The sequence below is a fragment of the Pseudochaenichthys georgianus genome, chromosome 15 (genome assembly GCF_902827115.2).
Source record: "Pseudochaenichthys georgianus chromosome 15, fPseGeo1.2, whole genome shotgun sequence".
Classification (NCBI taxonomy): Eukaryota; Metazoa; Chordata; class Actinopteri; order Perciformes; family Channichthyidae; genus Pseudochaenichthys; species Pseudochaenichthys georgianus.
This window is the reverse complement of record NC_047517.1, coordinates 2,265,712-2,279,315: the sequence shown is the minus strand read 5'-3', so window position 1 is coordinate 2,279,315 and position 13,604 is coordinate 2,265,712. Positions and strand designations below refer to the sequence as shown.

Sequence of the window (13,604 nt, the reverse complement as noted above, 5' to 3'; positions counted from 1 at the left end):
GCAGAATGATAAAGGCTCTTACACAAAAGCCTATGTTTTATATATAATATAAAAACATGTATAGGGGTGTGTGTCAGCTTACTTGATAGCATTGTAGATATCCTCCAACATGTCCTGGTCAAAGTCTTTGTTTCCATTAACTCCCTTCAGATTTTTCCTAAATTGCTGTAAAAGAGAATATGAGTTCAGAATATGAGTTGGAATATTCATCCTTTATTCAGAAGCTTTATTCAAATACAAACACACTGTCATCTCTCCACCATCATTGTGTCAGTCAATGCATCTCAACACAGCAGCTTAGCTCAGACAGCCTCTGGCATGCAGGGCTTCGTTAACGGAGCATCCAGCAACCAACAATTAGAAGGGCTTCACGTGGAAATGCACTGGCCATGTGTTACTTAATATGCTTTAGTCGCAGCGTTGGGAAAACAGGGATTAAAGCCTAGAGCCTCCTGTAAATAAACAGCAGCACCCTGCGATGACTGACGGCCTCAAGGCTGGGGGTTCTGCCCCCATCAGACGGTCTGTCCTCCGGGCTGCTGAGAAGAGGAGGATCTGAACTGCAGCTTCTCTGCAGGGACATGCAGGAAAATAAACATCGGCAGAGAGGCCCCCGAGGATCACTCTGTTATCTACTTCTATCTGAAATACTCATGTGAGGGACTGGCACACAGTCAGTCACTATCAGAGAGACGTTTTCAGAGCAATGGATGTCAACCAAATCCATAACACACAGGCTGCCAAACAAAGCAGCATTCTGTATTTATTAGACACTATGAAGATCAACACACTGACCTTACCTGCACCTCACTTAACACACGTCCTCTCACTGTCAGATCCTTGGAAATAGGATCTGATTTACACAGTGAGGCTAAGCATAGTTTCCCCATTCAAAAATAACCCCACTGCCAACACATGCTGTGGTGAATGCTACACATTGCAAGCTGCTAAGTAACCAAAGTGCCAGGCGCCACTTTTACTGGCCATCTACAAACTATTGTGTGGAAGCCTCTGCCTGGTGTCTGAGCCTGGAGGTCAACCAGCCTTCATCAAACCACACAGACCTTTGAGAATGTGTCGGGATCATGAAAAACATACAGCAGCTGAATGAGCTCGGGCTGCACACAAGACAGATCATTTCTACGAAGTGTGTGTCTATAATAGAGAGTGACCCAGAGAGAAAGTAAGTACTTGCTATTGTTTGCCAGTGAGAGTGGCCCACCCACTAACTGCTCACAGGCTAGCCCAGAGACTCTGTTTAGTCTTCAGCCGCTGTCAATCACAGACAGAGAAAACAGAGAAAGAGACGACAGAAGAAGGGAGAGGCAGAGACCCCCCCCCCTCCCAGCCTGGTCAGGATGAGTCCTCCTCTCAGACGGACCATCTCTGCCTACAGCTGTTGATATATAATATATATATATATAATAGTACATTCCCCCACTGTAGGGATGAGTAAAGGAATTCTGATTCTGATTCCTTAAATACATCTAGAAACTAAAATGTGTTAAAAACAAAAGTACATTATTCTTCAGTTTTCTCCCTATTTCACAAAGGCTATATTTCTCATTACTTAGCAGAATAAAGCATGTTGATTAGAGATGTCCCGATCCGATCACGTGATCGGGGATCGGAGCCGATCACGTGATTTTCAAAAGATCGGAATCGGGAGAAAAAAAATCGGGGATCGGGAATTTTTTTAATTTATTTTTTTATAAAATATTTTTATTATTTTATTTAATGTTACAAAACAAAAATGACCATGTTCACGTCTTAAAGTCATCCTGAGGACTTAGTTTTGGTTTAAAATTACACAACATCATGTATGTGTTGCTTTCTTTGGGCTTGTTTAGACCTGGTTGCTTATTTCTCTGAAAGCAACAGAGTGGGCGCAGTGTCTAATAGTAGCAGCAAGCTAACTAGAGGCTACGTTCAGCTGGTGACTCGGGAGTCGGGACAGAGAAAATGTCAGGAGTTTGGAAGTATTATAAAATTGAAAGCGAAGGCAGTGTAACAGCCAGATGCAATGTTTGCAAGGCGGAGGTTCCGCGTGGTGGAAAGAAAAGAGCTACGTTCAACACGACTAATCTAATACGCTACCTGAGAAACAAACACCAACAACAACACGACGAGTACACAGCGGCCACTCAGGTAACGGCACTGAAACAACCAACACTTTCAGAGACTTTCAAAAGGAAAGAGAAACTGCCCCAGAACAGTGCCAACAGGCCAAAGAAATAACAGCCAAGATAGCTGAATTCACCGCGTTGGATGACCAGCCGTTATCTGTTACCTTTTTTTCTCTTAATGCATTGCATAAAGATCGGGAAAAATCGGTATCGGCAGATTGTCAAAATCAAATGATCGGAATCGGATCGGGAGCAAAAAAAGGTGATCGGGACATCCCTAATGTTGATAGTGACTTTTCAAGACTAACACATCCCAATCTTTTAGTGACTACATTCTGGTTTGTGTAGGATAAAGGCAATTGGAAATGTTCCACTTTTGTCGGCGAAATGTCGACAGATGGAAATATTAAAGGATGAATTACCCAAGTCTCACACAGAAACATTGAGAAAAGCAGAAACCAGGTTTTGCATTAAGCCCCTCTGAAGTTGGCCCACAACAATAGAACAAAATAATGGTGGAGAAAAGAATTTGCTGCAAGAAACGAAACCCCCAGCAAGTTCGCTGAGGCAAAATGCATAGTGGCCAAAAGGCAGTACTACACCGTCTGTGTCAGTCCGTGACATCACCGGGTCCAAAAATGCTTTTTAACATTGACTTATATTTGGAAAGAGACGTCTGTAAATCAGCGGATACTTCTTTTTAAACCTAAATTAACTATCCAGTACGAACACTTTTATAGCTCTTATTTGAATCATTATGGTCTAAAAGTTGTAAAATGCTCTAAAAGCCGAAACCAGAATTATTTTCTCTCCCCACTCATTCTACTGAGCCGAGACCGGGTGATTAATGGCAAACTCAACTGCGCATGGTCTGTGAGCTAAATATGGTACTTCTGCTCTCGGCAGCTAGGCATGATGGGTCATTTGTGATATTTTGAGCGTCATGTCATGTTTACTGTCGACAACCAAAACACCTAGGTGTTTATATTTCCATTTACACAACTGTGTGTGTGTGTGTGTGTGTGTGTGTGTGTGTGTGTGTGTGTGTGTGTGTGTGTGTGTGTGTGTGTGTGTGTGTGTGTGTGTGTGTGTGTGTGTGTGTGAGGGACCACTCACCTCTATGGTCATGGGGATGTTCTGCTTGCGGACGTTGTGGTTGTGCTGGTCAGTGTTCAGCATGATGACAGCGTAGGCCAAGGCGAAGCCCGCATCGTTGGTCATGAAAGGAGAGCCATTCACTTTCTACAAACACACACACATAAATAGCACATCATGTGAGGCTATGAAAGACTCACCTTGCACTTCCTGCTGATAGAACAGTGCACTCAGAGTGGAAAAGTCATTTACACAGTCACTGTCTACAATTACTCAGCAACTCTTTCAAGGCCACTATCTGAGTATGTGTGCGGCCTAAGAAAAGGACATTACTACGCATAGTTTCCAGCACACATGGCTCCTTCTGCTATTTTCAGAAGTCAAATGTTCCCCCTTGGGGGTGTGTCCATCACTGTGTGTCTGTGTTAACACTTATGTCATCCTACTACTATAACCCGGAGGGACCATCACGTGACAGTTTTGATTTATACTTTCACCACCTTTACAACAGCTGGAATTATCTGATGAAGGAGACGTCCATTTGTAGCTGGTGTGAGTGTGTGTCATAAAGTATTTACTGTAATGAATCAGAAAAATGATTGTGTTTGAAGGTATGGGAAATGTAGCAGGTGGGACCAAGTCATTGTTTTACAAATCACAAAGTAGAAAGGAGCTGGGAAAAGAACATGATGCTACAGGCTAAATATCATGTATTTACGAAGCCTCAAAAGTCAGACAAAGTTGGAAGCTGGACTTCTTCTTCTTCGAGTCCGTAGCAATCTCAGATGTGGTTCTGCCAGTATCGGGCACAGGCCACAGCTGATGGGGTAGGTTCTGCCAGGTCTTCTGGACTGCACCGGGGGCATCGGCACATTCCAGTAGGTGGGACATTGTCTGCACTGATCCACAGATCCACGTGTCTTCTGTGGTGTAGTTCCACACTTTCATCAGTGCTTTGCACCTCCCCCGTTCCACACGCAGTCTATTAAGTGACTTCCGGGTTGTCCAGCCAAGGTCGTGGCCACTAGCGAGGCTTCCCGTTGGTGTGATTCCTCTGTCCAGCCATTCAAGAGCTTGTGTGTCATTTCTTTTCCATTCATCTTCCCAGATGTTGGTCCTTGATGCTTGTTTGGTTGTCTGGAGGGTCAGGACTGTCTGCACAAACTGGCTCTGGATCGGAGCCTGCGTGGGGGTGCTACGTGGCCATGCAAGGGGTGTCTGATGTCTGTCTCCTGTGTTCTCCGTTCATCTTGAGCGATACCTAGTCGTCTGATGTGCGGGGGAGAGATGCCGGCTAGCGCATAGAGGCACAGGACAGGTGTTGTCTTAACGCATCCCGTGATGATGCGGCAGGTGTCATTCAAGGCTGTGTCGACCAGTTTGGTGTGACGTGATCGGCTCCATCTCGAGCAGGCATGCTCTGCTGTAGAGAAACACAGGGCCATGGCAGTTGCACGGATTGTTGGTGGATCTGCGCCCCACTTGGAGTTCACTAGTTTGCGCAGGATGTTGTTGCGGGTGGTGACCTTGGCTTTGGTGTTCTCCAGGTGTTTCTTGAAGGAGAGTGTCCTATCCAGTGTAACACCAAGATACATGGGATGCGTATGGTTGGACAGTTTGTGGCCATCCCAGGTGACGCTCAGTTCTTTTTTAGCGTCTCGGTTCCTCAGGTGGAAGCTGCATAGTTGGGTTTTTGATGGGTTGGGTTTCAGGTGGTTGTTATTGTAGTAGCTTGATATTTCTTGGAGGGCACTTTCAAGGACAGGCTCAATCTTCTGGAGGTCTACTTGTTGGGTGGTGATGCAGAGGTCACCTGCGTAGATGAAACGCTGGCATTCTGGGGGTAATGGCTGGTCGTTTGTGTATATGTTGAACAGGAGGGGGGCCAGTACACTACCTTGCGGGAGGCCGTTCTAATGGGCTTTCCACTTGCTCCTCTGGTCATTTCACTGGACGTAGAAGCGCCTGTTGTTGAGGAGGCTTTTGATGACTTGACACAGATTCAGGTCACCAGTCATGTCCAGTAGTTTCCTGACCATAGTACGGTGTTGGACAGTGTCATGGGCAGCAGAAAGATCTATGAATGCTGCTCCGGTTATTTGTTTTCCTTCAAACCCATCCTCAATGTGTTGGGTGAGGTTGAGTAGCTGTCCAGCACAGGACGGCCAGGACGGAAACCAGCTTGGTCTTTAGTCAGCTTGGTGTCTTGGAAGCTGGACTGCTGATGAGTTCTCTTATGTGATATATTGTCAGAAAAAGGACGAGATAGTTGTCCGCACTGCACTTGTCATTCTAAGTCAAAAGTTCAAGTGAAGTCACAAGTCTCTGTTGTTCAGGTCACTGAGGAGTTGAAAGTCTTTTTTTTAGCCTTGAGTCCACATTTATGAGTGTGTATGTCAAAATTCATCTAATTCTATTCAACATCAAAAAAATCATCAGTTCAAGCTCAGTCTTAGATTGGCTCCTATTTTATCATCATTCATGTTCTGATTATGCTGCTGTCACTCAAGATTAAAGTGTAGTGGCTTTTTAAAGTCTGACTTTTAGAAGAACAACAGTCAGGTCCACAGATCTGGTATGATGTGCTCCTAACCCAATTCTTTGTTAATCTGAAGGTCAAATTGCTGCTGATATATTGTAAAAAATACCTAGGCAGACATTTTTTTATTTGTTTATTCAATTGAGCAAAAGTGCCTCACATGCCAGTTGTCTGTAAAGGTTTCGAGGAGTCTCTGGATGACAGGAGCCTCTCCTGGGAGTCTGAAGGCTTCCAGGTAGAGCCGCAGGGCCTCATCGATACGGAGCCCCTGGAAGCCGAATGTGCTGCAAAAAGGATTGACTTTATTAGAACTTCAAATATTTTACCACTTTAAGCATTATTTACTATTGACTAGGGGTGTAACGGTATTCGTATTCGTCCCGTACCGTCACGGTTCGGACGTCACGGTTCGGCCGTCACGGTTCGGCACATGCAGTCACACGGCGAATACGCCTTTTTTTACGAGTGGGAAAAAAGTCTGTCACTCAGGGCAGTATTACACTATATATAATCCAGGGGGCGGTATTGCGCCTAAAAGCCAGCCGCCCGTAAATAACAAATGAAGAACAAGAACAAAACGAACACAATACATGAAGAATAAAAGTTAGTAGCTATGGCGAGTTCACACAACACTCAGGAGCTAGAAGACCCACCTGCTTCTTTTAAATCAGCTGTGTGGGAACATTTCGGGTTCCCTGTGGACTACAACAATGATAGGGTGCGAGTTGTGGATCGGACGAGGACGGTGTGTTGGCGTTGTTCGACAGCGGTGCGGTATGCTAGTGGTAACACGTCAAACATGCTCAGTCACATCCAAGTCAGTCTCAGTCCCCAGCGAGAGGGCTTTCTCGACGGCAGGTGACATAGTTACCGCCAACAGATCTGCCCTCACTGACAACGTAGACAAACTCATCTTTCTGATGAAAAACTTAAAAATAGAGTAAAGCTTGAGTACCTCTATTTAGGCAAAATGGCCTCACACACTCACAAGTTAATTACACATGTTAGACATTGCTCCTAAAGGTACACATTTTACTTTGTTTTATATTTATCATTGTATTTATTTTATATTTTGACATCAGGAGATGTTATACAGTTCTGTATTGCCTTTTATTGATTGTGATTGAAACACTTTCTTATTATTTATTTTAATATTTTCAAGACATTCTTTTTAGTTGTACAGCTTATTTAACCTTTTTGTTTGACATCAGCCATTATAAATAATATGGCCATCTGAGTGTGTGTGTTACTGTTTGTGGTTTGTTTTTAACTGTGTAATACAGTTAATGATTTCAAATGTTAAGAGTTCCTTATTTTCATACCAAAACTTGAACTACTCTCACGACTTTTTTTTGCTTTTCCTTGTTGTACCGAACCCGTACCGAACCGTGACCCCCAAACCGAGGTACGAACCGAACCGTGAATTCTGTGAACCGTTACACCCTTACTATTGACATCAAACATAGCGATGTTTCATGGGAACTAAAACATCGACACCCGATCAACCCTAGAACAAATGGCAGTCATACTCTGAAATGTCCCCTACTTTACAAAGCTGTCCAGGAGCTCCATGTGCTTGCGATCGCTGACAAACTCGCCGATCATCTTTTTGTCCAGTCGAGGGTTTTCTCGGAGCCACTGGGCCACCTGGTTGTTGTCTATTGGGTTACCGAGAAGACCTTTCTCCTGGAGGAACTGGATCCCTTTCTTGGGCTTCTGGTTGAACTGCTCTGTGCCTGTGATCAGTAGCTGGGAACAGGACAGACAACAGCAGTTTGAAGGTATTGCAGTGGCTTTTATAATTAGTTATGTATATGTATTGATTATATAAATCTAGATCAATCAACACCACTGACCTTTTTCTTTGTTCTAATGTCCATCAACTCTTGGGAATCAGGTAAACATGAAGAGAAGCGTTGAGGCTTTTTCGAGGCACTCTTCTCAGCTGGATGAAAAACATTCAAACTTACATAAGCCTCCATCCCAATGCTTATGGAGACTTAAAAGTGAATGTGTATAAGATGAAGTTCTCACCAGGGTCATAATCCCCTTGGTCCTCTCGGCCCAGTCTCATCTTCTCTGCCATCAGATGTCCACTGGTTGGTGGACACACCGGGGCGTCCTCAGCCTGTGGAAGACTCAAACCATTGGTACTGCCCTGTCTGTTCAAATCTGAGGACCAAAAGGAGAATGGGTTTTGTCAAAAAGAAAATATATACATACATGTCAAGGCCCAACTGGCATTTTTTAAATGAATCTATTGATATCTCAGGTTCTTCATTCTATTTTGGATCTTTACACATTACATGATGGCCTCAAGAAAAAAAAAGCTATTCAATCAAATCAAAGTTTATTTATATAGCCCAATATCATAAAAGACGTTTGTCTCAGTAAGATTTATAGATTAACAAACGTAGAAAATAATAAATGATAGAATGTGAAATACAAATAAAATAGATACAAATAAAATGAGATGAAAACAACAACAAAAAGACAATAAAATAAAATACCATAAAATGTAGGACTCAAGAGGACAAACTAATCTTACACCAGCATTAACTTTATGCTTTTTTTTTTTTGTAAAGCAAGGTCTTCAGCACACTCTTAAAGGGGACCTATCATGCAAAATGTACTTTTTGATGTCTTTTATACATAAATATGTGTCCCCGGTGTGTCAGGGAACTCACCCAGCGTCAGAAAATAAAACCCTCTCTCTTTTCCTCCGTACCCAAATCTGTAAAAACAGGGCTACAACAGAGCTGATTCAGATTTGCGTCCGATATGACGTAATATCGGAAATGTAGGCTGGCTTTACACCCACGGCCCTATGAGAAAGATGCTATCAGAAACAATGCCTGACTGTTTTGGACGTAATATGGTCGGTGTTTACATTAGCATCGCTAACACTCAGAGCTAACCTGTACTGGAGAGCATGTGTGTGAAGAAGCAGGAAGTAAAAAGGAACTCACCTTGTGGTATAACCGGCAAGAGAGAAAGCCTTTGAGCTCCAGACTGTTTCAGAGATAACCCTTGATAATCCATGATATGGCGTTTCATCACCGCAGTATTTAGTTTAGACAGTAGGCTATCTGCCGGTAGAATCTCCCGCATGAGCCCCCTACATTTTTTTGTTATCACATTTTTTTTTTTAAATCAGCACTTTTGAAACAGGAAGTGAAATAGAGGCATATGAGGCATGGCTAGAATGGGTGATCTGTTTGGTATTTTGAGCACAACACTTTATAGACATGTTTTTTTATATATTTGTATATATCTGAGACCTATGCTATTGCCTAAAAATAGCATGATAGGTGACCTTTAAAAGTATGGACACTGTCTGCCTCCCTGGGCTAACGACTAACATACCTGCACTCTGGGAGCGTAATTCCCTAGAGGGGCAGTAGGGAATTAAAACATATTTTAAGATGGTGCCTGACCATTTAGCGCTTTTTAATTTAGAAGAAGAGTTTGATTCTGTACTTGAATGGGAACAGTGTATAGCTGCTAAAATTGGTAATTATTTTTAGCATTAGACAAAAGTGAAATACTACCAGTAAAAACATCACAGTAAAAAGCTCAAATGTATTAGAGCCTTCTAACATTATCTAAGATATAATATACGGTTTCATATCCACAAAGTCAGTCAGCCAGTGTGTGTACCGGTTGTAGTATCGGTCCCGTCCCTGCTGTTCTCTCCCTCTGCCTGCAGGGTGTCTGTGTGGTCCTGCTGAGCGCTGCTGTTCAGCACCTTGACCTGGCAGTGGGCTTCAGTGCTGTCGATCACAGTGAGCAGGGCCTCCAGAGACAGCAGGTGGGTGGTGTACAGCTGCCCCGACACCGGGAACGCATTCTGTAGCAAGGGGGAGAGTGGAATCCATTGGATATTAGGGCTGTCATGATATTAGAGTATCAAGGCTGAAATCATTCACAATAACAAAATATTCTGTGGACAAGTTTAGAATTATATTGCTATCAACCTAATTCATCTTTTTGGTTTTTACTGTGTGTTCTGTCTCTTTTGATGTCAATGAATAACAACTTAAAACAACAGAAAGTCTGTAACCAGAAGTGTACAAAAAGAACAGTAACATTAATGGGTAGTGAGAAGGCCACTAAATGAACTAAACACACAAGAAAGAATCCAACCTCTGCGCGAACAGTCACCTGTTGCATCAGTGTCACTTGTAGTTTATACATGTATAACATCTCCTGATGGCTCACAAACCAAATATAAACAACAAGGTCGACTCAGCAGATGTCCCCACAGTGTCGCATGATAGAGGACAACACTTGGAGCTTGGATTTGTTTTCTAGTCCAGAGCAAAATCTAAGTACAATGTGCCTCTAAATATTGAGTTAGGGTGGCCCTCTGCAGTCTACTCAGTGGTTATTAAATATGTGTACACAAGGATCTGTCCATAGACCATAGTATGTTCAGCTGGTATTCCCTGATGCAGCCCAGCAGAGCTAACCCTGTGCTAAGCTTCCATCTCTACTGCTGAAGCAACACGTTGGCTGTTCATTACAGCTTGTTGAGACATAAGCCCTTTCTCATTTCCCCAATTTTTACCTCTTCGGTGGTGACCCGGAAATGGATTTCAGCGCGCCATGTTGAAGGACATCCCATTGCTCAAAATCGAGGATCGAACATGGAGGAGGCTATCCTCCGCGGATCTATTTCTGGCAACAGTGATGTTTAAAAGAGGTGTGATGCACGGCTGGACTGATCTCATCCAATGACAGCTCTGCAAAATGTTCCCGTTGTGATTGTGCATTGTTATGCGGATGATTCTCAACTATATTTATCAATCAAGCCTGATGAAATTAATCATCTAAATAAAATTCAAGACTACCTTAAGGACTTAAAAACATGGATGACCTTAAACCGTTTGATGTTAAACACGACCAAAACTGAAATTATTGTACTCGGCCCGAAGAATCTACGAAACAAATTATCTAAAGATATACTAACTATGGATGGCATTAATTTGGCCTCCAGTGAGACTGTAAGGAATCTTGGTGTTATATTTGATCAGGATTTATCCTTTAACGCCCACATAAAATCAATTTCAAGGACCGCCTACTTCCATCTACGCAACATTGCAAAAAGCAGGCATATCTTGCCTCAAAACGATGCAGAGAAACTAGTCCATGCATTTGTTACTTCAAGGCTGGATTATTGTAACTCTTTATTATCAGGGAGTACCAAGAAGTCAGTCAAGTGGCTTCAGCTGATTCAAAATGCTGCAGCTCGTGTACTAACCAGAGTTAGGAGAAGGGACCACATTACTCCTGTTCTGGCTGCCTTACACTGGCTCTATTATACACACATGCATTTCCAAACATCTGGACTACCTATGTTGCAAATGTATTATCTTTTCAATTTACACACGGCATCTATTGCACGTCTGTCCGTCCTGGGAGAGGGATCCCTCCTCTGCTGCTCTCCCTGAGGTTTCTCCCATGTTCCCTTTAAACTGGGTTTTCTCCAGAAGTTTTTCCTTGTACGATGTGAGGGTCTAAGGACAGAGGGTCTAAGGACAGAGGGTCTAAGGACAGAGGGTCTGAGGACAGAGGGTCTAAGGACAGAGGGTCTGAGGACAGAGGGTCTGAGGACAGAGGGTCTGAGGACAGAGGGTCTGAGGACAGAGGGTCTAAGGACAGAGGGTGTCGTATTGTCATACTGATATTCTGTACACACTGTGAAGACCACTGAGACAAATGTAACATTTGTGATATTGGGCTATATAAATAAACATTGATTGATTGATTGATTGATTGATTGATTGATTGATTGATTGATTGATTGATTGATTATGTTGTGGTTATTTAAGATGATTAAATGTGCATCCAACTTTCTGCCCTTTACCGTTACTCACTAACCACATCTCCCCTGGATATTAGGCTACTTATGTTTTTAATACAACAACTGCTTTAAACGGGTTTCTCCTGCTTACTTTAAAAAAAAAAAATAACACTTTTGAGCCGTAATTAATTTATATATTTATATACATTATTATTATTTAGCATGTCTACAGGATATTTAATAGTTAAATCAGTTTTCCCCCTCAGTCTGTCCTCATCGGTAGCCTCTTATTGTCTCCTTATACCACACTGAATGGAAATAAAAGTACATCTATATAAGTTGTCATGAACACAGTTATGTCAGCGGTTTATCAAAACATTGGACGGATGATGCTGCTGTGCCTCCTGTCATCATTAATGGACGTCTCTTTAAAATGACGGCTCAGAGGAGAGGAGTTCTCCTTTCTCTAAACGCCTCGTCTTCTCGGGACTAGGACGCGAGTCAAGGAGTCAAGGAGAAGAGTCGAGGAGGTGAAAACTGGGAAATAAGAAAGGGCTATTATTGTGCACATTTTACAATGAACAGCTTCCTGTTTCAGTGTTGTGTGCACAATAATAGCCCTTTCTTATTTCCCAGTTTTCACCTCCTCGACTCTTCTCCTTGACATTTGGATGCTAAGCTTACCGACTGTGCAAAACTAATGTTCCTTACGACAGCAGGACGTAAAATAACAGCTAATCCAATGTCAATGTTTTTGAAAACTTAATGGACTTAAATGTGGGGTAGGTAAGTTTGAGAAACCGGCTCGAGATACACTTTTTGTTATATTCCTATATGCTCTTAACATCCCGATAGCAATGAATATCTGAAGTGCTTTGACAAAAAATCCATAAAAAAATGTCATCTGTGGAAGCCGTGGTTCTGTAAAAAGCACGACCATAACTGGATGGCCTGCCTGCCTGTCAGCCTTCCATCTGTGCACACACTTATCTCGTGCCCTCACTGGTCATGTGTGCTTTCGTGTGTGTTGGAGGAGGGGCTCTGGAAGGAAGTGGCAGATTTGTTCCGGTTGTGTATTTTCAAATTCTAGCGATCTCGAGCTGGTTTCTCAAAATGACCTACCCCACCTTTAAGTTCCAAAATAATGAAAAACTAAGAATTTGATTAAAGCTTGCCCTATCTTACAAGGACTTCCATGGTCTTATGAGCAGCAGTAAAAAGCACCATCACGATGTTACCTTGGAGAGCAGCTTGGTGAGGTCTTCGAACAGATTGGAGAAGTAGAAGTCACAGTCATAGTTGATGTACAGCTCAGTGACAAAGCTAGGAATCCTCCACAGCTGGACCAGAGCCTCCAGAGCCATCTCCTTCAGCTCGTAGGGCATCTTCATGTTCTCCGAAGTGATGATGTCCATCAGCTTCTTCAAGTACATCTGACAGGACACAGGGTGAGGATTATTAGCCCCTCAAGTTCAGGTTTAACATTTGGATCAACTAAGTTACCTTTGAAGGTTGACAGAGCGTGAAGATCATTGAGTAAAACAAATCAGATAATGCACAGCAGTTACATACCTCAAGCTGAAACTTCAGATGTACTCTCATGCTTTCAAAAAGCAAGAAGCAAACTCGTATGGAGGAAGCATACAGATTCATACGGTCCACACTCAGCAGCTACAACACAGACACAATTATCAGAAAAGATGCATTACAATATTAATATCGCAAATCAGTCCAGCTTTTCCTAAATACAATTTTGCAGATCTCTCCATCACTGAATTGCTGTTCCTACTACGGTGAAAGACTGAAGGCATAATTACTTTTGTAATAATGGAGCACCACTTTCAGGTTAACAAACACAAGAATATGCACAGGTGATGGGTTGAAACATATACATGCTTTGGTGCCCATCAAAGCAGATCTTACAAGATTCAACCAATCTACGATGGAAGTGGCTTGCTAGCAGGTCCTGTTTAGAAGCCTGCTAATCATTTCTGAATTAGTTAAAAATTGTTCAAATGGTATCACAAAATAACTTTTC

At 42.7% G+C, this 13,604-nt stretch overlaps 1 protein-coding gene across 2 annotated transcripts in view; it reads right to left on the bottom strand.

The window, feature by feature from the left end:
* Positions 1 to 13,604, bottom strand: part of gbf1 (golgi brefeldin A resistant guanine nucleotide exchange factor 1) — a 146,459-nt gene that overhangs the window by 31,541 nt on the left and 101,314 nt on the right. For both annotated transcript variants that reach the window (XM_034100521.2, XM_034100523.2), the window contains exons 13-21: positions 13,139 to 13,237; positions 12,805 to 12,999; positions 9,421 to 9,610; positions 7,795 to 7,932; positions 7,617 to 7,705; positions 7,307 to 7,509; positions 5,921 to 6,044; positions 3,243 to 3,368; positions 83 to 165 (exon numbers count right to left, since the gene is read on the bottom strand). In XM_034100521.2, coding sequence (XP_033956412.1) covers positions 83 to 165; positions 3,243 to 3,368; positions 5,921 to 6,044; positions 7,307 to 7,509; positions 7,617 to 7,705; positions 7,795 to 7,932; positions 9,421 to 9,610; positions 12,805 to 12,999; positions 13,139 to 13,237 — 1,247 coding nt within the window. The remainder of the gene's footprint in view (positions 1 to 82; positions 166 to 3,242; positions 3,369 to 5,920; positions 6,045 to 7,306; positions 7,510 to 7,616; positions 7,706 to 7,794; positions 7,933 to 9,420; positions 9,611 to 12,804; positions 13,000 to 13,138; positions 13,238 to 13,604) is intronic.